Below are 27,116 nucleotides of genomic sequence, written 5' to 3'. Positions count from 1 at the left end.
AGCAGGAAAAATTCAAAAGAAAAGTAAGTATAGGCACATAATGTATAAAAACCCAGGAAAAACAGAAAGCTCCCAAAAAGAGAGAAAGATTATTTCAAAGGCTCAACAATTAGCCTAACGGGTGACTTCTCACAGGAGCAGTGGAAGCGAGAGGACAGGAAGTCACCTTGTTAGAACACGCACAGGAAAGAACTACTGGTCTACCTGTGGAGACTATCCTTCAACAAGGAGGCTGAAACGCAGAACTTCTTGGGCGAAAATTGAGAACCCAGACACTTAGAGAAATACCAACGGATATTCTTCAGGGTGAACGAGGATGAGCTTGGATGGCAGGCAGATTCAGGATCAATGAACATAGGATATATGTGGGAAAATCTAAATGTATGTGGACTGAAACCACAATCATATAAGTTGGGAAGATAATTATGTGAAAGTAAAATGTTCTTGGCTTCTTGAATTGTCTCGGTAAGGTGAGAGCACCAAATTTACATCAGACACTGGCAAGGTAAGATCACATGTTGCGTTCTGTACAGGTTGCTATGAAATCTGGTAGCCCTTAGCCACATGTGGCTGTTGGCATCTAGAAATGTGGCTACTCCTGGTTTGAGACATGCTACCAAGGTAAAATACACATCCAATTTTAAAGGTATAGCACCAAAATAATAAACTGGGGGACACTGAGCCCAGCAGGTAAGGCACCAGTTAGGCTGCCCACATCCCACACAGGGCCCGAGTCCTGCTCCTCCCTTCTGCTTCCTGCTAATGTGGACTCTGGGTAGCCGCTGTTGATGGCGCAAGGGTTTGGGTGCCTGCCACCCCCATGGGAGATGGGGATTGAGTTCCCTTCTCCCGCCACTGGCGGGCATTTGGACGGGCACTCTGGGGTGCTGCTCCGCATCAGATCCAGCGACTCCTGTCTCTGAACGAGACCCTGGTGTGCTCCAGCTCCTTCCCCAAGGACTGGAGAGACTGGCTTTATTGTTTTGCAGGCCCTGCCTGGGCACCTCAAGTCAGAGCAGAGAACCAGGGTGTCTGGCTTTGTCTAGCCCATGCCGGTGCTGGAGCCAGCACAGGGCTCGCAGGCAGCCCACAAGGCAAGGCCCCTCAGCATAGCAACAGCAGGGACAGGGCGGGCGCCGCGCCTCCTGGGGTGGGGACACAGCCAGAGCAGGAGCCTAGGGACAGCTGCTGTGCCTGCCGCCTCCTCCCTGGGGGCTGAACACTCGCTCTGCTGGCACTTCCCAGGAGAAGCAGGCAGGGCCAGGGTGGGGGAGAGCGCTCAGGGGCTGGGGGCGGGGAAGCCTGAAGGGAGGGCTGAGGGCTGGGGCAGTCAGGCTGCCCCTCTGCACTGGATAGAGTGAGAGGGTAGAGTTAAAGTGAGAGGGAGAGGCAGACAGAGCGGTCTTCTGTCTGTTGGTGCACTCCCCAAATGGCCGCAACGGCTGGAGCTGCGCTGGGAGCCAGGTGCTTCTTCCCAGTCTCCTATGTGGGTGCAGGGGCCCAAGGACCTGGGCCATCTTCTGCTTTGCCAGGCCACAGCAGAGAGCTGGATTGGAAGAGCTGCCCCTGCACCTGATTCCCGAGTCTCATTCCGTTCTGTGAGTAGCCAGGACAGCCTTGTCTCCTCGCCTGCTGGCGCACCTTTGGGGTGTTCCGGCTCTGACCTGCTGAACACAGCTGCTGTGAACACTCAGGCACAGGTAGTTGTAATCACACGTTTTCACACCTCCTCTCCATACCTGGGAGTGGAACTGCTCATCCCAGGGAGGCTACACATTTCACTGTCTTAGTAACTGCCGGGCCGGCGTTGTGGCGCAGTGGGTTAATCCTCCTCCTGCAGTGCCGGCATCCCATATAGGCGCTGGTCCAAGTCCCGGCTGCTCCTCTTCCAATCCAGCTCTCTGCTATGGCCTGCGATAGCAGTAGAAGATGGCCCAAGTCCTTGGGCCCCTGCACCTGCTTGGGAGACCAGGAGGAAGCTCCTGGCTCCTGGCTTTAGATTGGCGCAGCTCTGGCCATTTGGGCCATTTGAGGAATGGACCAGCAGATGGGAGACTTTCTTTCTCTCTCCCTCTGCCTCTCTGTAGCTCTGCCTTTCAAATAAATAAATCTTTTTAAGATTTACCCATTTATTTGAAAGAGTTACACAGAGAGGAGGAGAGGTAGAGAGAGAGAGGTTTTCCATCCCCTGGTTTACTCCCCAATTGGCTGCAATGGCCAGAGCTGTGGCAGTCCAAAGCCAGGAGCCAGGAGCTTCTTATAGGGGCCCAAGGATGTGGGCCATCTTCTACTGCTTTCCCAGGCCATAGCAGAGAGCTGGATCGGAAGTGGAGCAGCTGGGACTTGAACCAGTGCCCACATGGGATGCCAGCCAGCCCTAATAAATCTTTAAAAAAAAATTCCATTGCAAACTTATTCTTCATCTATATTTGGTCCCATTGTTCAACTGAAATCTGTGTAATTGAATTCTCTGTCATTGGATATTGAATTTTTCTCAATTTTATGTTTCATCAATTAGACTGCATGTTTCTGCAGGACAATGGCCCAGGTCCTTGGGCCCCTGCCACCCATCTGGCAGACCTGGGAAAGAAGCTCCTGGCTCCTCGCTCCAGCCTGGCCCAGCCCTAGTCATTGCAGCCATTTGGGGAGTGAACCAACAGATGGAAGGTCCTTTTTTCTTTAAAAAAAAAAATGTTGCTGTAAACTTATTCTTCATCAATATTTAATTCCATGGTTTAACTGAAATCTATGTGGTTGAATTCTCTATCAAGAGAGACTTAAATTGTTTGAATTTTGTGATTTCATCTAAGGGATCAAAATAGTTATAAACACTTTTGTGTCAATGAGCCTTGCTTTCATAGCTAAATGTTTGGCAGGAAAGAATGGACAAGAATATCTATAATTTTCTTTCATTGTTGGGGGCCAGCGTGATGCCCGAGTCATAGTTACCCTTATGACATCATCACTCTTCCCACCTCCACTCTTCCTGCCAGAGCCCTGGCCCCAAGGGTGCAGACCTGAGCATGATGGATCCATCTGGCTCCTAACCATGGGCCATGTAGGGGATTGCAGACCTGAGGGGATTCGAACCATCCATTTCTGAGTCATGGGCATTCGATTTTGTGTAAGAGATGGCCAGTTCCCACAAAGGTGCAGGCAGGGGAGGGTGCATGTCCACAGTTACGCAGGACACAAATCCAAAGTCTAGGTCTCTGGGCACAAGCAGAGGTGCAGCGTGCGGCAGAGCGGACGCTCCGCTGCAGAAGGAACAACTGGCCACTCTTTTCCCCTTTTTGACTCTGGTTACAGAAGGATGGCCAGTTCTGTGAAATAATAATCGAAGATGTCGATGAAACCACAGTGTGGACAAAGAAAGAGAAAGAAAAGAAAACAGTAAAACAACCTCCCCCACCACCACCTCCACCTCCGAAGCCAAAGGTAGGCAGCACAGCCTCCCCAGGTGGGGGCGGCCCCAACCCCCAACAGCTCTGATCTGTGTCACCCAGCAGTGGTGACTCCCTTCTCCCTGGCCCATAGCATGGACGGCCATGTCGGTCACTGTCCAACCAGGACACACGTGTCAGGCAAAGGGGGTGCTGTTAATGCCTACTGCAGAGCAGCCGCCCTCAAGAAGGATGTCCCAGCCAACCGGGACAAGCGCGTGTCCTGTGTAGCGCTGGAGTGAGTGGGGACTGACTCCTCCCATTCGCTTCTCAGCCCGGGACTGAGGCACGCAGGTTGGGAGGGGGTAACCCCAATGAGGAGCGGACTCTGCAGGGGCGGGGAGGGCTGTGTTTGGGGAGCACGTGGCCTGGTCAGGGGAAACCCAGGGCTAAAAGTGTGCATGTGCGAGCATGTCTGTGTGTGTTCACTAACGTGTAAGTGGAAAAGCTGGAAGAGCGAGCAAGGAATGAGACAGTCCCCCCAGCGCGTGGGGCAGGGAAGTCGTGAACGCCATCATGTGGCAGAGGAAGGGAGCAGGTTGTGGGCGTGAGCTGGCGTGTGAGAGCCACTGAGCAAAGGTGCTTCGCCTGCAGCGGGTGGGTGAAGGGAAGCCCTTGGGTCCTGGTAGGGGCTCAGGCCCAGATGGGACAAGGCCTGGTGTTAGGCTGTTTGCACAGGGTGGGGTGGGGGGGACCTTGGGGCTCAGAAGTCAAGGCCATGCGTCCTTTTCTGTGAACGGACACGGCAGACTGGCAGAGGAAGGAGCCTTACCTGGTCCCCCACGTTCGGAGGCTGCACGGCTCGGTGCTCCTGAACTGGAGGAGGAGGGTTATTGATGAGAGGATCGGGACCCCTTCCTGGCATAGCCTGATTCTCAGCTGTGTGCACAATGTTTGCTGAGTGTCTTTTCTTTTCCCTGCAATGCACCTCCTCTTGAAAATGAAGCCGCGCCCCAGCAGTGAAGCGGCAGCCCGGAAGATCCAGGCATGGTGGCGGGGCACGCTGCTCCGCCGCACGCTCCTGCACGCGGCGCTCAGAGCCTGGATCATCCAGTGCTGGTGGAGGCACACGCTCATGATCCTGCTGCAGAGGCGGCGGCGGGCGGCGCTGGACTTCTATGCACGGGAAACGTGGGCGTCTACCAGGCTGCAGTCCTGGTTCCGCATGTGGCACATCCGAAGGCGATACTGTCGACTGCTCAACGCTGTTCGTATCATCCAGATTTCCTGGCGCTGGCACAGTTGCCACACTCGTGGTATCTTCCAGGGCCACTATGAGCTCACAGAAAGCCAGCTAAAACTCGAGCTGGACATCTTTCTAGGGTCCCAGATTTGTCGCATCACAGACTGCATCCCCTTCCCAATAAAGAACTAACCAGGTCTGCTCCAACCACGTATCGCTGGGTCTCTATGTTACCCAAGCTCCAGGAGGTCCCCGTCTCAGTGAAGGGTCAGGGAGAATGGTGGCAGCCCCACGATATCATGAGTCGGCTCAGCAGTCAGAGGCATTGTCTGCGGTCCTAGGGGCAGGAGGAGTTGAGAGCCCTGCGCTGGAAGAGTAAGACTTGAGATTGATTAGTAATGTCTGTCATGGGCAGTGGGCTGGGACTGCAGTATTTGTCTGCTTTCTGTCCCTCCCATGATAAAGTGAGCTCCAGGAAAGCAAGACTGTGGGGCTACAACCTAGAAGAGTGCCTGACAATAGTAGTTCGTTCTCTCATGTGTGTGTGTGTGTGTGTGTGTGTACATGTATACAAATTTGTATATTAAAATTTTTGTTCACTGTCATTAAGATGTTATGCTGCAAACAAAAGCTTCATTGGATAAAGACTTCTCTACATGGGCTAGTTATAAACTGACAGAATAATCTTTCAAACAACATACATGAAGTTCCTTGATGAAATCATCAAAATTCAACAGTAGAAGCCTAAATGTAAAAGGTAAACCAGAATCCAAATGGAAAATTCATGTGGCCCTGAATGGGCAAGCAGTGGTTTGCAGAATCACAAAGTCGGAGCCAGGGTTGTGGCGGAGTGGGTGAAGCTGCCGTCTGCAGTGCCGGCATCCCACATGGGCACCAATTTGAGTCCTGGCTGCTCTGCTTCCCAACCAGCTCCCTGCTAATGACCTGGGAAAGCAGCAGCAGACAGCCCAAATGCATGGGTCCCTGCCACTCCTGTAGGAGACCAGGATGGAGTTCCAGGCTCCTGGAATGTCCCAGCCCCAGTCATTGTAGCCATTTGGGGGAGAGCACCTCTCTTTAAATAGTTGTTTATTTGAAAGGCAGAGTAACAGGGAGAGAGGGAGGTAGAGAGAGCTCCCATCTCCTGGTTCTCCTCAAATGGCTTGAACAGTCAGGGCTGGGCCAGGCTGAAGCCAAGAGCCTGGAACTCTATCCACGTCTCCCATGTGGGTGCAGGGGCCCAAGTACTTGGACCATCTGCACTGTTCTCCCATGTGCACAGCAGGGAGCTGGATCAAAGTGGAGCAGCCAGGACTCCAGCAGGCACTCATGGGATGCTGGTGTCAGACAGAGGCTTAACCCACTGTACCACAATGCTGGCCTGTGTCTCCCTCTCACTCTCTCCTCCCATCTCTGGAACTGGCTGTCGAATATTTTTTTAAAAATTACAAAATGGAAATAGCTGTTTTTGACCCTGTTGATGTTACAGAAATCTGTGGAATTAAAGATCCTCATGAATGAGGTTTACAGGCAGGTGGTGGCCTGGGAAAGGACATTGACAAAATGTTTATCTGGCATGGGGCTGTCCACGGAAGTCATTCAAGAGAATGTTGGGGGCACAATTGGAAAGGAGGCCCAGAACAAAATCCAGAAATGGACACAAAGATGCCAGTAGCCAGCAGGAAGCAGTATCGGGAGCCAGGAGGTGCCTTCCTTGGACTTGACCTGCGTGAACCCCCACTCAGCTCAAGGAAGGAGCGTGATGCCGCTAGTGCTGCTTTCCCAAGATGAAACAGACGCTCAGAGGCTGAGAAACCTGCGCAAGTCCTCTGTGTCCCAGCTGGAGCCCCCGTGGTCACGCGTCCCTGTCAGAGAAGCACACACCGCAACCGCCAGGGGGTGCCACTTTGCGTCGCTCAGTGAGTGCAGTGCATGCTGGGCGGGGCAGAGGCTCCTCCGGGGCTGCCCCCCACCCCCCCGCCGTGCTGAGACATCTGTCAGGATTGCTAGGGCATGGAGTGGCTGCCTGCTTTAGGGCTCGGCCCTGCACACCAGACGTCCCCTGTGGCTATGCAGAGACTGGAGGAGGCTGCCAATTGGCATCATCAGAGGTTACTCGAAGTTAACTCACAGATGGAGAAGGTAGGAGAAAAACCAATGGAATATGCTGGGTATGGGTGCCTGGCAGTCATCAGTTGAGCCAAGAAATGAGCCCAGGCCCAATCTTAAGCCTCAGGGGACGGCCTAAGACCTCTTACCAGGCTCCCCTCCTAAACTCTGTCATTGGATTCAGTTTCCAACCTCTTGATGCCATTAGCTTATGACCATGAGGCTTTAAGTGCCATAAGAATTGAGCGCCAAACCAGATTTGGGCCACAGCTCGCAGGGAAGGCGCTGGCATCCAAGGGTGCTCCCAGCACGGTGCAGTAGCGCTCACATAGTCACAATAATGTCAACCCCGACCGCGGCTTGACCTAAATGACCAAACACCCCACCAGGAGGATGAGGGCTGCAGAGAGGAGTTCCCTGCAGAGATGCAGGAAGCCGCGTGGCAGGAAGTGGACAGACAGTGCCCTGAGAGGCACAGTTTCCACCACGGCGGAGACCGTGGTCTGGGAAGCAGCCCGCAGCACTGCTCCCCTGGGAGACACGGCTGCTGCCCCCAGAGCAGTCCTCAGGGGCAGGGCCCCTCGCAGACTCAGCAACCTAGATGGGAAAGTGCCTCGGGCCGTGAAGTTTCAGACACAGGACGCAAAGTTGGTTTTAAGGAACAGAGGCTGTGAACTAAGCCACCCAACAGCCACGAGGAGGGCAGGGGGAGGGGGCAGACTGACCCCCGTGTCTCCAGCAGGACCCTTCTTGGCCCCGTGGGCTCCCTGATAACAGCAGGACTCGGCCATCTGCAGAGATGGGTGCCATGGCAGAAAGCCTGGGATGTGGGGGGGCAGCCCAGCAGTGGCCAGGCGGGAGCTGCTCTGCCCAGTGCCTGCTCATGGTGCGGGCCTGTGAGTGGGCCATGCCGGAGGTCACGCTCGGGAAAGGACAGACAGCCACGGGCAGCGATCCCTCGGAGGACTCTGGTCCCCCTCCAGTAGGAGGGAAACGGGCAGGGGTCTCCCCTTCACCCAACAGCTTTGACCTGGGGAAGACAACCGGGTCCCTGGTCATAGCTGCCCTTGTGACATCATGGCCGTCTCCTCCACACCCTTCCGGCCCTGCCAGCATTAAAGGAGCAGCACCCATCAGGGGAGGATGACCTGAACCACTCCCTCTGACCATGGGAAGCCCTTGCTGTGTAAGATTGGGTCACATGCACTCCCCTGGGGCAAGGAGGGGCGGGGTGGTGCTCCTTGGTATAGGGAAGCAGTGTTGATGTCCTGGGACCCCAGGAAAAGAGTGGGGAGCAGGGGCTGGGGGACTTAGCCCAGAGGCTGGTCCTCACCCCTGCTCCCTGCCCCACTCTGATTGCAGAAGCCTCAGCCAGAAGAGAAAGTGACACCGGAGAAGGTAGGTGGGGTCCTGGATAGAAGGGTGCCTGCAAGCGGAGGCTCCATCGCGGGTCCCCCGGGGGCTGGCTCAGCCTCGCTCTCCTGTCCCCTGGTCCCCTCGCTGTGCTGGGTGTGGAGACAGACAGGACGGGGGAGGTGGGGAGCAGGATGTGCACAGACCCCACGGTGGGTGTGGGACAGCACAGGGGGGACTGGGGAAGGGTCGGCCTGGCCCACGAGGATGTGGAGTGACAGAGGTGGGAGTGGAAGCAGACAGCAGTGTGTGGAGGGCAAGACCCCGGAGGCCAGCACGGGGGCTGCAGGAGCCAGGCAGCTGAGGAGGGGCTTTGGGGTCGCAAAGAGCTCCCCCTGCTCCATGAACCTGTGGGGTTCTCGGGTCAAGAGCAGTCCCAGTGTATCCATGGGAGACTGTGACTCGGGGGACGAGCAGAGGCAGAGGCAGAACCCGCCCATAGTTCCTGGGTCCTCAGAATCCCCGGGGGACGGGCTGAAGGCTAAGGGAGCCCCTTGTGTATGACCGTGACAGATTCACAGGCAGTCCCCTGCCTCACTTGGCTGGCTGCATCTTGCATGACTCCACCAGAGCGAAAGGCTCCCCAGGGGGCTGTGCCCGAGCAGGCCCGCACGCTGTCAGTTCTTGCGCACACAGGCCCCGTGCTCAGCAGCCTGAACGCGGATGGGGTGGTGGGGGTTCGCAGACCTTGCCCCCATCGCCAGTGACAACCACCCTACCCCGGCCATCCACTCCTAGGATCGTCACGAAGGGGTGCTTTAAGGAGGTGGAGTGAGCCATCACAGACGGGCTCGTTAGCAATAATAATGAACACGGAGGAAGTATGTGGAAACAATGCACAATACCATCATTTTAGTCATTACACTGAGCACGTGTAGTGCAAGTGCCATTTCCTGTAAGTTTCTACACGCTGATTCTCAATCCATTACTCACAGGTGGATTGTGTTCAATCCCAATGGTGACCGAGATGAAGCCAAAGGCGGCAGGAAACCGTGACAGCCAAGGACAGGAAAAACCGACACACACACACACACACACACACACACACCCTACTGTCACCACACGGAGCTCTTTCTAGCCAGAAAAGGAGAAAGTTTAGATGATTGCTGCTCTACTCCAGTTAAACACAACAGGAAACCTGCAGCCCTGACCAGCTAAGGCAGAGTGGGGAGCCCAGAGCCCACGGGCAGGCCCAGGGCTGCAGCGAGGCCCCCACCCCTGCTACTGGCTGTTGTCAGAGAAGACGGAGTAGGCAGCTCGCTTTCAAGGGTGGGGAAGATTGGTGTGCGTGCCACGTGGAGTCTCCCAGGCCACGGCCCAGTAAGTCCCTCAATATGTTTAGATCGTAGCTGACTTTTTCCTTTCACCAGTATTTTGTCTTTACAAGTCCTGTGTGTGCTTGCTTAGATTGACAACCAGACATTTCCTTTATTAAGGCTCTTTGAAATCAGTGAGGCTGTGTTCTCATTGTTGGTATGCACAGCTAGGGTTTCGTCTGTTGTACCTGAGGCCTCTCTGACCACACTTCCTGTCTCAGAGACAGTATCTGGTTGGTTTTTCTGGATTACTGAGGATTTTGTGTATTCAGTTATGTCATCAGTTTGCTTTCTTACTTGATGGTCTGTCTTCCCTCTATTTGGTTTTCTTGTCTTTCCTGCTTTGAGGACTGTGTTAAAGATCAATGGGAGCTGACATCCTTGTCTCATTCCCCTTTACTGGGAGAATGTGGAGTCTTTCACTGGCTGTATAATGTTAATGGCAAGGGTTTTATTGTGCTCTTTCTCAAATTGAGGAAATACCTTTATACTCCTATTTTAAAAACTATATATATAAAAAGATTTACTTATTTATTTGAAAGAGTTACACAGAGAAGGAGAGGCAGACAGAGAGAGGTCTTCCATCAGCTGGTTCACTCCCCAACCGGCCACCACGGCCGGATCTGTGCCGATCCAAAGCCAGGAGTCTCTTCTGGGTCTCCCACATGCATGCAGGGGCCCAAGGACTTGGGCCATCTTCTGCTTTCTCAGGCCACAGCAGAAAGCTGGATGGGAAGTGGAGCAGCCTAGTCTCGAACCGGTGCCCATATCAGATGCCGGCACTGCAGGCGGCTGCTTTACCCACTATGCTACAGCGCCGGCCCCTGTTACTTTATTAGGCAGAGATAGATAGAGTTCCCATTTGCTGGTTCTCTCTCCTCACATTTCTACGAAGGCTGTGGCAGGGCCAGGCCAAAGCCAGAGAAGCTAGGAACTCAATCCAGATCTCCCACATGAGCTGCAGGGACCCAACAATTTGAGCCTTCATCTGCTGCTTCCAGCAGTGTGCATCAGCAGAAAACTGGTCTGTTCCTATTTTTGAGGTTTTTTTTTTTTTTTTTTTTTTTTTTTTTTTTTTTTTTTTTTGACAGGCAGAGTTAGAGACAGAAAGAAAGGTCTTCTTTTTCCGTTGGTTCACCCCTCAATGGCTGCTGTAACCAGCACAGTATGCACACCACGCTGATCAGGAGCCAGGTGCTTCCCCCTGGTCTCCCATGTGGGTGCAGGGCCCAAGGACCTGGGCCACCCTCCACTGCCTTCCCGGGCCACAGCAGAGAGCTGGACTGGAAGAGGAGCAACCAGGACAGAATCCGGTACCCCGACCGGGACTAGAACCCGGTGTGCCGGTGCCACAGGTGGAGGATTAACCTAGTGAGCCACGGTGCTAGCCAAGGTGGTTGTTGTTTTTTAAAGAAAGCTTTTATTTGGGGCCGGTGCTGTGGCACAGCAGGTTAATGCCCTGGCTTGAAGTGTCAGCATCCCATATGGGCACCAGTTCAAGTCCCAGCTGCTCCACTTCTGATCCAGCTCTCTGCTGTGGTCTGGGAAGGCAGTGGAGGATGGCCCAAGTCCTTGGGTCCCTGCACCCACGTGGGAGACCTGGAGGAAGCTCCTAGCTTCAGATCGGCACAGTTCTGGCCATTGTGGCCAATTGGGGAGTGAACCATGGGATGGATGACCTCTTTCTCTTCTCTCTTTGTAACTCTGACTTTCAAGTAAACTTTTTTTTTTTTTTAAACCAAGCTTTTATTTAATGACTACAAATTTCATAGGTGCAGCTTCAGGCATATAGAAGTTCTTTCCCCCATACCTGCCCTCCCACCCCCGACTCCAGTCCCACCTCCTACTCCCTCTCCTATCCCATTATTCATTAAGATTCATTTTTAATTAACTTGATATTCAGGAGACCAACTCTATACTAAGTAAAGATTTCCACAATTTGCACCCACATACACAAAGTATAAAGTACTGTTTGAAAACAGGCTTTACTGTTAATTCTCATAGTGCAACTCATTAAGGACAGAAGTGCTACATGGGGAGTAAGTGCACAGTGATTCCTGTTGTTAACAATTGGCACTCCTATTTATAACATCAGTGACCACCAAAGGCTTTTGACATGAGCTGCCAAGGCTATGGAAGCCTTTTGAGTCCACAAACTCCGTCGGTATTTAGACAGGGCCATAGTCAAAGTGGAAGTTCTCCCTTCAGAGAAAGTACCTCCTTCTTTGAGGACTCCTCCTTTCTACTGGGGTCTCACTCACAGAGATCCTTTATGTAGATAATTTTTTCCCACAGTGTCTTGGCTTTCCATGCCTGAAATGCTCTCATGGGCTTTTGAGCTGGATCAGAATGTCTTAAGGTCTGATTCTGAGGTCAGAGTGCTGTTTAGGGCATCGGTCATTCTGAGTCTGCTGTGTGGACTGCTTCCCACGTTGGAGCAGCCTTTTATAATTCTATTCTTATCACCAGACAATTGGTCTTATTTATGTGATCACGCTGACATTTAATCCTATATATATGATCAATACACAGTTAATATGATCACTAGCACATAAGATGGCATTAGTCCCACCCAACTTACTGGGATTTGGAGTCCCATGGTCAATTTTTAGCTTTATCCTTAGGGGTAAATCCATGGGATTGTGTGCCGAACTGTACAGCTCCTCTCTCTTACTCCCATTTTTCTTAACTGGGATTTATTTTCAATTGCATTTATACATCTGTGATTAATTATGTTAGAGTTCGACCAGTGGTATTAAGTAGAAAAAAAATAAATTGAAAGATAAACTGTTCCTCGACAGTCAAGACAAAGGCTATTCAAGTCATTGCTTCTCATAGTGTCAATTTCACTTCTCCAGGTTTCCTTTCAGGTGTTCTGTTGTCACAGATCAGGGAGAACTTACGGTATTTGTCCCTTTTGACAGGCTTATTTCACTCAGCATGATTTTCCAGATTCATCCATTTGATTGAAAATAACTGGATTCTTTTTTTTTTTTATAGCCACTGTGTAGTATTCCATAGAGTACATATCCCATAATTTCTTTATCCAGTCTTCCACTGACAGGCATTTAAGTTGATTCCATGTCTTAGCTGTTCTGAATTGAGGTACAATAAACATGGAAGTGCAGATAACTTTTATTTGCTGATTTCATTTCTGACGAGTGGGATGGCTGGGTCGTATGGTAGGACTACATTCATACTGACTTTACCAAACTCTTCTATGAGTTTCAAGTCTCTTAGTGGGGTCTTTTGGATCTCCTATATATAGAATCATGTAGTCTGCACATTGGGACGGAGGAAGTCAAACTATCACTATCTGTATTCCTCTGATTTATTTTTCTTGCCTAATGGCTCTAGCTATATAACTTCCAGGACTATATTGAATAGCAATGGTGAGAGTGGGCAGCCCTGTCTGGTACCAGATCTCAGTGGGAATGCTTCCAACTTTTCCCTATCCAATATGATGCTGACCATGGGTTTGTCATAAATTGGCTTGATTTTGTGAGGAATGTTCCTTCTATACCCAAGTTCCTTAGAGTTTTCATCATGAAAAGATGCTGTATCTTATCAAATGCTTTCTATCTCTTGAGATAATCATATGGTTTTTCCTCGGAAGTTTATTAATTTGATGTATTACACTGATTTGCAAATGTTGAACCATCCCTGCATACCAGGGATAAATCCCACTTGGTGTGGGTGGATGGTCTTGCTGATGTGTTGTTGGATTCGATTGGCTAGAATTTTGTTGAGGATTTTTGCATCTATGTTCATAAGGGAAATTGGTCTATAATTCTCTTTGTTGCATCTTTTCAGGTTTAGGAATTAAGGTGATGCTGGCTTTGTATAAAGAATTTGGAAGGATTCCCTCTTTCAATTGTTTTGAATAACTTGAGAAGAATTGGAGTTAGTTCTTTAAATGTCTGATAAAATTCAGCAGTGAAGCCATCTAGTCCTGGGCTTTGCTTTGTTGGGAGGGTCTTTATTACTGATCCAATTTCCCTTTAGGTTATGGGTCTGTTTAGGTTTTCTATATCTTCACGGCTCAATTTAGGTAGGTTGTATGTGTCCAGGAATCCATTTCTTCTGGGTTTCCCAGTTTGTTGGCATACAACTCTTTGTAGTAATATCTGATGATTCTTTTTATTTCTGTGGTATCTGTTGTTACATTTACTTTTTCATCTCTAATTTTATTGATTAGGGTCTTTTTTTTTAAGTTGGGCCAATGGTGTGTCAATTTTATTTTTTCAAAAAAACAGCTCTTTGTTTTGCTGATCTTTTATATTTTTTTGATTCAATTGTTTATTTCTTCTCTAATTTTAACTATAGGAGAAAAGAAGCAAGTTTTAGGTTTGGTTTGCTGCTGTTTTTCTAGATCCTTGAGACGTACTGATAGCTCATTTATTTGGTTATTTTCAAATTTCTTAATGTAGGCACCTATTACTATCAGCTTTCCTCTTAACACTGCTTTTGCTGTATCCCATAAGATTTGATATGTTGGATTGTCATCTTAATTTGTTTCCAGAAAGTTTTGATTTCTGCTGTGACCCACTGTTCATTCAGGAGCATGTTGTTCAGTCTCCAAGTGTTTGCATATGCCCTAGAGATTCCTGAGTTGCCAATTTCCAGCTTCATCCCATTGTGCTCCAAGATACATGGTACGACACATGGTATGATTTCAATTCTTTTTTTAATTTGGTAAGACTTACTTTATGACCTGGCTTGTGGTCAATCCTAAAGAAAGCTCCATGCACTGCTGAGAAGAATGTGTATTCTGCAACTGTAGGATGAAAAGTTCTGTGGATATGTTAAGTCTGTTTGGTCTGTAGTGTCAATCTGCTGTTTCTTTGTTGATTTTCTATCTGGTTGATCTATCCATTGCTGAAAGTGGAGTATAGAAGTCCCCCAGTACTACTGTATTGGAGTCTAAGTCTCCCTTTAAATCCCTTAACATTTCTTTTAAATAGCCAGGTGCCCTGTAATTAGGTGCATATACGTCTTTAAGATCTCAATTTCATGGGAGAAATTTTCTTTCATGTCCTGTACAGATTTCAGTAGTTCATGCATTTGCTTCTGACTACTTCTATGTAATCTTTTGAACAATTTTTTGAATTCCATTTCTTGTATTTCTTCCCTCTCATCGTCTTCACAGTCTAGTACTAAAGGGTTCTTTCAGGGGCATCAAACTGTCATCTTTATTCTTGTTTCTTGAATTGGTGCATTTGTGGAGATACTCATTGGTTTCTTCTTTGTTTGCTATGGCAGCTTTTATTTTTGTACTATGACTCCGTAGTTAAGTGGAATGTCTTTCAGTGAATAGCTAGAGGCTTGTAGTGGTTTGGCTAGAGAGCTCTGTTCTGTTCTCCAGGGTTCAGGGTGTGCCTAAGGGGACACACCCAAGTTTAGCATGGTAAATTCTTTTTAATCAGAAGGAAATTTATTCTCCTCAGCTGAGCTCCTCTCCTCACAGGAGACCAGTGCCTGAGTGCTGGCCCCAGTGGGTATACTATTCATCTGTTCTGTCCCAAGGACCACACAAGGGAACTGTGCAGTCCTCAGTGTAAGCTGAGTTTCCCCAGCAATGTCTCTCACAAGCTAACCAGGAAACCCTGAGCATGTGAGGTCTCCCATTGTGACTGCCCAAAGTCCCAGCCACACTGTGGGTCCTCCCGCACACCCTCAGCTTTTTTCACAGTCCTGGTACAGAAGCCTCACACAGTCACAAGCTCCTAGCCCCCTGTTAGTTCTCCCCAGCAAGTCAGGAGTCACCACTCGGCTGGTTCCTGGTCACAGACACAAGCTGGAACAGCTGTTACCTATGTCCAATATGGTGCCTGCTCTATCAGGTTCTTACAGGATGCCATTGTAAATGATTAGGGAGAGAGAAACATGTTCGTCCCCGTCTTTTTTTTTTTTTTTTTTTTTTTTTTTTCCTCCTCTATTTTGGCTGGTAGACTATCCCCAACAGGTTCTCTAGGGCTCCAAGCCGGGTTCCCTCTAAGCTCTTCTTGAAGCTTTTTTGCCAGTGGCTGGGCTATTTCAGTCTGGTCTCACCTCACTTTCCAGAGCTGGTGCATAGGCTCTTGGCTGTTGGAGTCCCGAGCTGTGGGCACCCAGGCTCTCCACATTGGGTCCACCATGCCCCTCTAATTTCCATAGAGTTTCCTCTGCCATTTTCTCCCTAACTCCTCCCTGAGACGACACTCTCTCCACTTTTTTAAAACTGTCTTCTTCTGGGCTAGAGCAGTAAGCTCCCTCCCTACTCCACCATCTTGGAACTGCCTTTTTTATTTTTTAATCATCAATAGTGTTAATTTGTCAAATGCTTTCCCCACATCAAATGAAATACTCGTGTGATATTTTTTTCCTTCTTCCCCTGTTGACCTGGTGCAGTACATCAGTTGATTTTCAGACGTTGAAGCAGCCTGGAATAAACCCCACTGCATCAGGCTGCAGAACTGTTTTTATATATTGCTGAATTATTTGATTCATCTGTGAAGCATTTTTTCATCTATATTCATGAAAAGTGTGGGTCTGTGTTTCTGTAGTTTTTCTCTGGTTTCTATGTGAGGATTATACTGGTTAAATGAAAAATGGGAAATGTTACCTGCTCTTCTAGTTCCTGAAAGAAGCTGTGCATGTTGGTTTCACTTAACTCTAGTGAAGTCATCTGGGCTGGAGATTGCTCTAGGGGAGGGGGTTTTAAATTATGAATTTCATTTCACGGTATATTTAAATGACCTTCCATGGGGTGACTTGGGGTGGTCTGCGGTTCTTGACACACTGGTCCGTTTTCTCTAGGCCAGCAGCTTTGTGACTGCCCCGCTGTATCTGCAGGGTCCGCCGGGATACAGGAGCGTGTGGCTCCAGCTTTGTCACTCCACTGAGGGTCAGCCCTTCCACTGAGTTTTCCAGGAACCAGCTCACTGGGTCACTGACTTCACAGATTTCTGCTCTTCCCCATCTTACTGCCTTTATTCTTTATTCTTCCTTGGGTTTCTAGATATGGAACTGAGATTTTTTTTATGTAACATTCTATTTTATTATAAGCATTCAAGGCTATCAACCCCACTTGGCACTGCCCTGGCAGCCCCCCCACCCCTCCCCCCACTTTGAGACACCCTCAGTGTGTGGTCACTCTGGTCGTGGTCTTTCTAACAAGGTCTGAGACGCCCTTGACTCAATGGCTACTTATGTGTGTGTCCGCAGGGAGAGCTCTCAGTGCCTCTGCCTTCTCGCAGGCCCTCCAGGGGGTGCAGGACTTGTGTCCGTGCCTTGGGCACCCGGCTCTGTCACCTGATGGAGCTGATGTCTCCTGGGCTGCTCCACGATGAGACCACTCCTTTCTTCTCTGTAGTAAGAAGCAATGGCAGAGATCTTCATCCTCAGCCCTTTTAATTATTTACTCACTCCTCTCCTAGTATTCAGTGGCTATGCAACATTGACCTCTTCACACTGTACTGCTTGAAATGACTCCGATTTGGCCAGCCAGGGCCTCTTGGCCTGTCCCTGCGTCTCTTGGACATGCTGGCCTCGCTCCTGGAGCACTAGCTGGTTTTCTGGCACAAAACCACGCTCCAGGCTCATCTTCACTGCCCTGGACTGGGAATTGGCCTTTGCTTCCTTCCCAGGGAAAATGGCATCTAAAAGTCCAACTGTGACGTGGCGGGGCTTGTGCCAGTGGGTGACCGCTGCTCTCAGTCCCACTCGTGGCAGAGCTGGTGAGCTCCTACCCACGCGGCATCTATGCACCCTCACCTGCGCACGCATCTCAGCGTCCACTGCAAGCTATGTTCACACGGCTGCCTCCAATCCCAGCACACGGTCCAGGAGTTCCCTCTGGTTTCCCCCTTAAGTCTGGTCATCTGGTTCCTGGTATTCAGAAGAAACACGTGTATGTGATCCAGCTTCTCTTTTTAACTAAGCTTCTGCTGCCAGTGCTGCCCCACCTACCTGCTCAGGCTCTGCCCCAGGCTGGAGGGGTTGTACAGCCATCCAGGCTGTCCCCAGCCTTCCCGGTTGGGGCTCCACGCTATTGCGCCACGTCCCCATGGATGCCATTCTCATCTGGCTCGGCCTCCAGCCCTGGGCCAGGCCACCCCACACTCCTCCCAGCCCTCACTGGTCAGCTGATCTGTGTATACTCCCGCTTGGTCCAGCCTGAGCGGATGGCTAACCCCAGGCCATGGGTGGGCACCCGGCTGGCCACGATGCGCTTGACGGAGCTGACCGCGCAGCCCTGGGTGGTTCACTTCGCCCCCAGCCTGGGCTCCTTGTGGGCCTCCCGCACCCTCCCGGGAGCCTCCCCGGCACTGTGTGCCCGAGGACCGTGGACCTTGTGCTCCAGCCTAGTGATGCACGCACAGGATTGTTCAGGAGGAGGGAAGAAAACGATGTGCAGGAGTAGAGGAAGCTACGTTTTCAGTTGGAAAAATGGACACAAACCACCATTGCAGATAGTCCTCAGCGGTGAAGTTACCCCAAACCTCAGGAGAACACAGCGTGTGGGAATTCTGTAGATGTCCAAGAGAAATGGGCCAGAATGTATGAGCCTGGCTCAGTCTTTTTTTTTTTTTTTTTTTTTTTTATTTATTTACTTAAAAGTAGAGTTACAGACCGTGAAAGGCAGAAACAAAGAGAGGTCTTCAGTCCATTGGTTCACTCCCCAGGTGGCCGCAATGGCTGGAGCTGCGCCGATCCAAAGCCAGGAGCCAGGAGCCAGGAGCTTCTTCCAGGTCTCCCATGCGGGTGCAGGGACCCAAAGACCAAGGCCATCTTCTGCTTTCCCAGGCCACAGCAGAGAGCTGGATTGGAAGAGCAGCAGCCGGGACTAGAACTGGCGCCAGCCCCTGGCTCAGTCCTTTTATGTCCATTCCCAAGTCACAAGAATAGAAAAAGGAAACACAAAAAACATCTCTCATGGGGCGGGTGTTGTGTCACAGTGAGTTACACCATTGGCATCCCACATTGGAGTGCCACTTCCAGTCCCAGAAGCTCCTTGCCAATGCATCTGGGAAGGCAGCAGAAGATGGCCCAAGTCCGTAGGCCCGTGCACCCCATGGGAGACCAGGATGAAGCTCCTGGCTCCTGGAGTCACCCTGCTCCAGACCTGACTGGTGTGGCCGTTCGGGAAGTGAACCAGATGATCTCTGGTTCTCTTTGTCTTTACACAAAAAAAGTTTTTTTAAAGATCGATCTATTTATTTGAAAGAGTCACACGGAGAAAAGGAAAGGCAGAGAGAGGTAGGTCTTTGATCCACTGGCTCACTCCGCAACTGGCCGCCAACAGCCGGAGCTGTGCTGATCTGAAGCCAGGAGCTTCCTCCAGGTCTCCCACATTTATGCAGGAGCCCATGGACTTTGGCCATCCTCCACTATTTTCCAGGCCACAGCAGAGAGCTGGATTAGAAGTGGAGCAGCCAGGACTTGAACCGGTGCCCATATGGGATGCTGACCCTGCAGGCACCAGCTTTACCTGCTAGCTGCAAGGCCGACCCTCACAAATCTTTAAAATAAAATCTTTAAAATAAAATAAAATAAAATCTTTAAAATAAAAATTTCTAACAGGACCTAAAACATAGGGAAAGACCTTCAGTGGGGAGTGAAATGACACATAGTCCCCAAGACAGCATGTGTGAAAAGACTGAAGGAAAAGAAATCAGCACTCCAAAATGGGTGGAGGCTGGGCCAAGCCCCCCAAGCTGGGAGGCAGATGGAGAGGGCAGGGCTGGAATGTGCCCAGTGGAGTTGGGCAGTTGGCAAGAGGGTCTGTCTCCAGGGAGGAGCTGTGCGGGGCCTGCAGACACCTGGCCAGGCCCGGTCCATGTGATGTCTGCCTGTGAGCCCACCCGCTGCCATCCCAGCCTCCCACAGTTGCAGCTCTGAGGTTCCAGTGTGGTATAAAGTGCACCCTGGTGAAGGAATTGCAAAGCACCCAGTGCGCTGCTGGACACAGTTTGTATCTTTGGGGAGAGCATCTTTAATTATTTGAAAGTCAGAGTTACACAAGAGAGCCAAGGAGAGGTCAAGAGAGAGGTTTTCCATCTGCTGATTGACTCTGCAGTTTGCCACAATGGCTGGTTCTGTGCCGAGCTGAAGCCAGGAGCTACCTCCAGGTCATCCACACAGGTACAGGGGCCCAAAGATTTGGGCCATCTTCTACTGCTTTTCCAGGCTCCAGCAGAAAGCTGGATTCCAAGTAGAAGAGCTGGGACTCAAACTGGCGCATGAATGGGATGCCGGCACTGCAGGTGGCAGCTTTACCTGCTACAGCACATGCCAACCCTTGGTGAGAGCTTTTAAGAAATCTGAGAAGGGTCGATCTGCAGCCTGCAGTGCTGGCCTTCCGTATGGGCACCGGTTTGAGTCCCGGCTGCTCCACTTCCAATCCAGCTCTCTGCTGGGGCCTGGGAAAGCAGCAGAAGATGGCTCAAGTCCTTGGGCCCCTACACCCACATTGGAGACTTGGAGGAAGCTCCTGGCTTCAGATTGGTGCAGCTCCGGCCACTGTGGCCATCTGGGGAGGGAACCATTGGATGGAAGACCTCTCTCCATCCCTCTCAGTTCACTGCCTAACTCTGCCTTTCAAATAAATCTTAAAAAAATTTCCTGCCGGCACCGCGGCTCACTAGGCTAATCCTCCACCTAGCGGCGCCGTCACACCGGGTTCTAGTCCCAGTCGGGGCGCCGGATTCTGTCCTGGTTGCCCCTCTTCCAGGCCAGCTCTCTGCTGTGGCCAGGGAGTGCAGTGGAGGATGGTCCAGGTGCTTGGGCCCTGCACCCCATGGGAGACCAGGAAAAGCACCTGGCTCCTGGCTCCTGCCATCGGATCAGCACAGTGCACCGGCCGCGGCGGCCATTGGAGGGTGAACCAACGGCAAAGGAAGACCTTTCTCTCTGTCTCTCTCTCTCACTGTCCACTCTGCCTGTCAAAAAAAAAAAAAAAAAAAATTTCGAGACAGACACATGGAAGACTGTCAGCCAGCCCTGTCCAGATGATGGAAAACAGTCTAGAACATGCTACAGCACCATCCCAACTGCTGAGGATCAAGTATGGAAACGGTGAAAGGAACTAAAACCCAGAGATTCCCTCCAAGGCACTCACCAGGTGACCTCAGCTGTCTAAGCGGCCACGCTGGGTGCAGAGAACGGAAAACAGCCCACTTATCAGGAAACGGCTAAGCACAAAACGATCAACTCACCCCAAGAGTTGCCCAAGTGTGAGAGCAAATACACAAAGTGTCACGAACTGACCCAAGCCAGCCACCGTACAAGGAGCTCCAGGACAGGAAATCCAGCAGCACGCGGGCTCAACAGGGCTGCAGTGAAGACACGTCAGGACAATGCCGTCTTTCAATCCGATCCGACCGTTCCCAGGAACAGTCAAGAGGACAACAGCGTGCAAGACTGCTAAAGAGAGGAGGAAAAGGAATTGGGGGAAAGTTCTTGCCTGCTTTAAGAAGGGAAAACAGCTAACGATTTGTTCCAGATGTTGGGGGCTGGCACTGTGGCGGAGCGGATAAAGCCTCTGCCTACAGTACCGGTATCCCATAGGAGCGCCGGTTCGAGTCCCAGCTACTCGACTTCCGATTCAGCTCTCTACTATCGCTGGGGAGTGCAGTGGGTGATAGCCCAAGTCCTTGGGCCCCTGTACTCATGTGGGAGACCTGGATCAATCTCCCGTCTCCTTGCTTTGGATCAGCATAGCTCCAGCTGTTGTAGCCCATTGGGGAGTAACCCAGGGGATGGCAGACCTCTCTCCACCTCTCCTCCTCTCTGTAACTCTGACTTTCAAATAAGTCTTTAAAAAAATTGTAGAAGATTCATTAACAATGAAGTGTGTTAAATATAAAAATAAGATGTATGGGACTGGCGCTGTGGTGTAGCAGGTAAAGCTGCCACCTGCAGTGCTGGCATCCCACATGGGTGCCGGTTCAAGTCCCGGCTGCTCCACTTCCAATCCAGCTCTCTGCTGTGGCCTGGGAAAGCAGAATAAGATGACCCAAGTCCTTGGGTCCCTGCATGGACATGGGAGACCTGGAAGAAGCTCCTGGTTCCTGGCTTCGTATTGGCCCACCTCTGGTCGCTGCAGCCAACTGGAGAGTGAACCAGCAAATGGAAGATCTTCCCCGCCCCCCGCCTCTCCTCCTCCCTGCCTCTCTTCTGTGTAACTCTTTCAAATACTAAATTTTTTAAAAAATGTTTAATTTTTATAGCAATTGTATTTGGTTACAATAATAGAAACCTACTCAACAGTGACTCTAATTAGAGGATTATTTTTGTCCTAGATGCGGGTTATCTCTGCCTGGTGTCCAGGCCTCTTCTGCTGCTTTCCCACGCTTGTGACTGGACCCTTGTCCTCATATTCTCAAAATGGCTGCCACAGTGACAGATGTCATGTGTACATTTCAGGAAAGAACAGTAAAGGCAAAGATCCAGAAGGCCATGTTGGGCTGAGTAGCCTCCTACAGAGCTACCCCAGGGGGCCTAGCATTGTGGCGTCACTTTGAGTCCTGGCTACTCCACTGCCAATCCAGCTGGGAAAGCAGCAGAGGATGGCCTGAGTCACTCCTGGCTTCAGTCTAGCCCAGCCCTGGCCATTGTGGTCATCTGGGGAGTCAAACAGTAGATGTAAAATCTCTGTTGCTGCCTTTCAAATAATGAAAGTCAACATTAAAAAGTGGCAGCTTCCCCAGAAGAACACTCATCTCCTCCATTCATGAGGCAACCGGCAGTATGCCTCAATTCCTAAAACAGAATTCCAAACGATTCTCAGCCAATATAAATGAAAAACAAGGAAATTCCTTTAAAAAAAAAAAAGTGGAAATCACAAGATAGTATAGCATTAAATCATTCATATCCAAAATCAAAATGCATATGAACCTAGAGATAGCCTCTATTAAAACACAGAAACTAGAGCCACAGCCTGTCGTGCTGGCATCCCATATGCTCGCCGGTTCGAGACCCAGTTACTCCACTTTCAATCCAGCTCTCTGCTATGGCCTGGGAAAGCAGCAGAAGATGGCCCAACTCCTTGGGCCCCTGCACCCATGTGGGAGACCCGGAAGAAGCGCCTGGCTTCAGATGGGTGCAGCTCCAGCTGTTGCGGCCATCTGGGGAGTGAACCAGCAGATGGAGGGCCTCTATCTCTGTGAAATTCTTTAAAATAAGTAAATCACTAAAACACACAAAGACTGCTGAATCAATACCAAGTCACCAGGGCCGACGCTGTGGCATACTGGGTAAAGCCACTGCCTGCAGTGCTGGCATCCTATATGGTTGCCAGTTCAAGTCCTGGCTGCTCCACTTCCAATCCAGCTCTCTGCTATGGCCTGGGAAAGCAGTAGAAGATGGCCCAAGTCCTTGGGCCCCTGCACCACATGGGAGACCCAGAAGAGGCTCCTGGCTCCTGACTTCGGGATAGGCCCAGCTCCAGCCATTTCGGCCAATTAGAGAGTGAACCAGCGGATGGAAGATCTCTCTCCTCTCTGCTTCTCGTCCTATTTCTGTATAACTCTGGCTTTCAAATAAATCTTTTTTTAAAAAATCACCTATATTTTGTTGACAAAAGAAGAAAGTAGAAAATAAAGCAATGGATAAAGATATAGCAGAGAGAACTTCCCACTTCTGCTAGTGATATGCAGAGTACTTGGGATTCATGCTTTTGCTGAAGACAACTGGAAAGATGCAATAAAAAATTCCTGGGGCATGATAGAAAGGAAGTGGTCTGGAGGGGCAAGCCTGGCATTTGGGGACTGTCCAACACCCTCCTCTTCAAACAGCTGCTTCCCACGCCGTCCCTGTGCCACCACCCATTCCACACTGCCATCTTCCACCTGCCTCCAGTGTCCCCTGGCCCTCAGCCTCCCCCACACATTCCAGAAGCACTCCTCAGTGACTCGGGGTGACCAGGGCCTCATGCTGCACCCCCATGACCAGAACCCCATCTGCTCAGCATTCACTTTGTGGCTCCAGTCAGCTTTCAGTTGCCAAGAGTAGGCAGAAATGACACCCTGCGTCTGCAGTGGCTGCCCCGAACCATGCCTAGTGACCTGGAGGCCCTCGAGGGCGGAAGACGACACATGAACCTTGGATGGAGGCCTGGAAGGTTTTTTGGCCTATGTGTTCTGTTCTGCCTTGAGGCTAATTACTGATAACCCCATATGCTCTGCACATGGCCAGACACAAGGGAATCGGCCACAGTGAGGGAGCTTACACTGTCCCCCAATTCCACCATGCCCATCAAGGACAATCACTATTAAACTTGGTTGTATATATCTCCCTCATCCCCCTTTTTCCATACTAGAACATGTGGATAAATTTCAACAGGGGCCATATTGCTCTTCAACAAATTCAGTTTGCTTCAGTAGTACTCCCTGTGGCTCAACACAATCTTGGTTTGATGAGTTTTCCCAATTCCACACTCTCCAGTAACCACCTCCCAGAACAAGGCTGACTTCTAGTCTATGTGCTGTTCGCAAATCTCTCTTCTGGCCCTATCCTACACGCAAACCATACTTCCCAGTTATCTTACGCACACGGCAGCTTTGCCTGCTCTCGCATCTGTCAGTGGCGTCACCCTGTAGGTCGTCTTTTCTGCAAGCGCCACGCTGCTGAGACGCATCCATGTTATTCGGTACATTCGTGTGCACCTGATTCCCGAGTCTCATTCCGTCCTGTGAGTAGCCCGGACAGCCTTGTCTCCTCGCCTGCTGGCGCACCTTTCGGTGTTCCGGCTCTGACCTGCTGAACACAGCTGCTGTGAACACTCAGGCACAGGTAGTTGTAATCACACGTTTTCACACCTCATCTCCATACCTGGGAGTGGAACTGCTCATCCCAGGGAGGCTACGCATTTCACTGTCTTAGAAAGTGCCAGAGTGGTTCAAACCTTTCACACACCCCTCCCCCCGGCAGTTTGAGAGCCCCAGCTGTTCTCTAGCTGTGCCAGGATTTAGCGCCCCCAGTGCTGCCTATGCTAGCCATGGGTAGGGGGTCTATGGTGATCTCTTGGGTTTTCCTTTCCATCGCCCTCGGGACTAAGGGGCCGGGCGTCCTTCGTGGGCTTCTTAGTAGTTCTCAAATCTTCCTCTGTGAGGCACCTGTTTAAGAATTTTACTGCAAACATTCTTCCTCGTCTATATTTGATCCCACTGTTTAACTGAAATCTATGTGATTAATGATTAAGTTCTGTCAATAGGTGTTTGTCTCAATTTCATGCTTGCACTCACGTGACTGCAATGCCTGGCTGCACACCTCTGTGCCGATGAGCCTGGGTTTCCAGTATTTGCAGCTAAATGCTGGGCATTTCCTCAGACAAGAACAGATGAGAGCGTCCACATTTTTACTAATAAGATGGTCATCACCGGGCGCCGTGGTGCCTGAGTCATAGGAGTGGAGAAGACATCATCGCGTTCTCCCCTCCTCCACTCTTCCTGCCAGGGCCCTGGCCACAGGGGTCCAGACCCGAGCTTGATGGAGCCAGGTAGCCCCGAACTAAGGACAACTTAGGGGACCTGAACCACCATAAGCATTCAATGTTATGTAAGAGACGGCCAGTTCCCCCAGAGCTGCAGGCCGGGGAGGGTGCACGTCCACAGTTACTCAGGATCTGAGCCCAAAGCCTAGGTCTCGGGGCAACAGAGAGGTGGGTGGGTGGCGGGTGACACCCAGCTGCACCAGGAACAACCTGGCCACTCTTCCTGATCACAGGTCAGTTCTGCGGAACTGCCCTGGTTTGTGCTGTGACCCTCTTGAAATACTGCACTACATCCCTTAAAACATGTAGGTTACTCACACGGGCTCAAACATTTTAGAAATCCATTTACAATGAATACTTTCTGAGCTAAGAACAGAACAATGATGCTGACACCGTGTTAACTACACAGAAACCGAAGCCTGAGAAGATCGAGAAAGCACCAGCGCCTCCTCCACCTCCGAAGCCAAAGGTAGGCAGCACAGCCTCCCAGGTGGGGGCGGCCCCACCCCCAACAGCTCTGACCTGTGTCACCCAGCAGTGGTGACTCCCTTCTCCATGGCCCATAGCATGGACGGCCATGTCGGTCACTGTCCAGACCAGGACACACGTGTCAGGGAAAGGGGGTGCTGTTAATGCCTACTGCAGAGCAGCCGCCCTCAAGAAGGATGTCCCGGCCAACCGGGACAAGCGTGTGTCCTGTGTAGCGCTGGAGTGAGTGGGGACTGACTCTTCCCGGGCTTGCTCCTCCCGTTTGCTTCTCAGCCCGGAACTGAGGCACACAGATGGGGGCGGAGGGTGGAGAGAAACCCCAGTGAGGAGCAGACACTGCCTAGGTGGGGAGGGCAGTTTAGGGAACACATGACCTGATCAAACTCACAGCTCGAAATCTGTGCACATGTGTGCACATATGTGTGGACAGATGTGTGCATTCACTGAAGGTTAAGGGGATGAGAGCAAGAAGTGAACACGAGGAATGGGGCATAAGGGTGCTGCTTCTGTGGCAGGCGGGAGCTCTGAAGGGAGGGTCAAGGACCCCAGGTAGGAGGGCAGGCCCTGGTGGAGCAAGGTACTTGCTCTAGACTGGCCTGTCAGGTCCCTGGAAAATCCAGGTGAGGAAGCCAGGGCTGGTGTAGCTGTTGGAGATGAGCACACGGGCACTGAGAGGTCAGGGTGTCTGTCCACTGTCCGCCCAACACGGCAGGGAGAGTCAGAGGACGAGCCCTGACCTGGACTCCCGGGTCCAGCGTTGCCCTTTCCGCTGCTCCTGAACCTTATGTCCAAGGATGCAGCTTTGCTAGCAGATGGGGCCCCTTCCTGGGACATCCTGGCTCTAGGGTGGGTCGAGAGTGTTTGAGTGTCCTGTCTTTTCCTTGCAACTCTCTTCCCTGCCAAAATGAAGCCACTGCCCCCTAATGCTGCGGCGCTAAGCACCAAGATCCAGGCGTGGTGGCGCGGCACGCTGCTTCGTCGCACGCTCCTGCACGCGGCGCTCAGAGCCTGGGTCATTCAGTGCTGGTGGAGGAAGCTGCGGCAGAGGCACGTGGAGAGGAACCGACAGGCGCTGCTGGATTTCTACTTGTGGCAGACGCGGGCAGCTGTCAGGCTGCAGACCTGGTACCGCATGTGGTGCATCCGAAGGCGATACTGCACCGTGCTGAACGCTGTCCACATCATCCAGGGTTGCTGGCGCTATCATAAAAGCCAGACTCGTTACTTCTTCAGGGGCGTCTATGAGATCACAGCAAGCCAGCTAAAACTCCAGCTGGACATGGCTTTTGGACCTCAAATCTGTCGGATTACAGATAGCATCCCCTTCCCAATAAAGGACTGACCAGGTCTGCTCCAACCACGTGTCACTGCGTCTCTGTTTCACAAGCTCCAGACGTCGTCGTCTCCACAAAGGGTCAGGGAAAATGGTGGCAGCCATGGGACATCTCCCAGGTCAGCTCTGTGCTCAGAGGGTTGTCTGGGGTCCCGCAGCAGGAGCTGAGGGCCCTGTGCTAGTAGAGCAGCACCTGTGATTGATTAGCAATGTCTGCCACGCGCAGAGGGCTGGGACCAGAGGGCTGCCAAGACAGCCAGCTCCCGGGACTCACTGCCCTGTGCTCCACGAACATGGTGCCCCTGGGAGCCCTGGGCCATCCTTCACTCTGGAAACCCCTCCTCGTGTTCTACGT

At 51.2% G+C, this 27,116-nt stretch overlaps 2 protein-coding genes across 2 annotated transcripts; both read left to right on the top strand.

Moving 5' to 3' along the window:
- The first annotated feature begins 2,959 nt into the window (after positions 1–2,959).
- On the top strand, positions 2,960–4,833 carry LOC100342707 (IQ domain-containing protein F5). The gene is made up of 3 exons (XM_008260732.4): positions 2,960–3,124; positions 3,310–3,438; positions 4,390–4,833. The coding sequence occupies exons 1-3, from the start codon at positions 3,107–3,109 to the stop codon at positions 4,816–4,818; spliced, it is 576 nt and encodes a 191-aa protein (XP_008258954.1). The 5' UTR covers positions 2,960–3,106; the 3' UTR covers positions 4,819–4,833.
- Positions 4,834–7,799: 2,966 nt separating this feature from the next.
- Positions 7,800–26,785, top strand: LOC103349234 (IQ domain-containing protein F5). The gene is made up of 4 exons (XM_051852400.2): positions 7,800–7,921; positions 8,098–8,133; positions 25,349–25,408; positions 26,339–26,785. The coding sequence occupies exons 1-4, from the start codon at positions 7,904–7,906 to the stop codon at positions 26,768–26,770; spliced, it is 546 nt and encodes a 181-aa protein (XP_051708360.1). The 5' UTR covers positions 7,800–7,903; the 3' UTR covers positions 26,771–26,785.
- Positions 26,786–27,116: the final 331 nt, after the last annotated feature.

The sequence above is a fragment of the Oryctolagus cuniculus genome, chromosome 10 (genome assembly GCF_964237555.1).
Source record: "Oryctolagus cuniculus chromosome 10, mOryCun1.1, whole genome shotgun sequence".
Taxonomy (NCBI): domain Eukaryota; kingdom Metazoa; phylum Chordata; class Mammalia; order Lagomorpha; family Leporidae; genus Oryctolagus; species Oryctolagus cuniculus.
The sequence above is the reverse complement of the archived record's forward strand: the minus strand, read 5'-3'. Positions and strand labels throughout refer to the sequence as shown.

What these genes read in the sequence shown, in the direction of transcription:
- LOC100342707 (XM_008260732.4), top strand. An exon ending in CTCCACCTCCGAAGCCAAAG is followed by an intron (nt 3,439 to 4,389) that starts GTAGGCAGCACA and finishes TTGAAAATGAAG; the next exon opens with CCGCGCCCCAGCAGTGAAGC.
- LOC103349234 (XM_051852400.2), top strand. An exon ending in AGAAAGTGACACCGGAGAAG is followed by an intron (nt 8,134 to 25,348) that starts GTAGGTGGGGTC and finishes TTAACTACACAG; the next exon opens with AAACCGAAGCCTGAGAAGAT. An exon ending in CTCCACCTCCGAAGCCAAAG is followed by an intron (nt 25,409 to 26,338) that starts GTAGGCAGCACA and finishes GCCAAAATGAAG; the next exon opens with CCACTGCCCCCTAATGCTGC.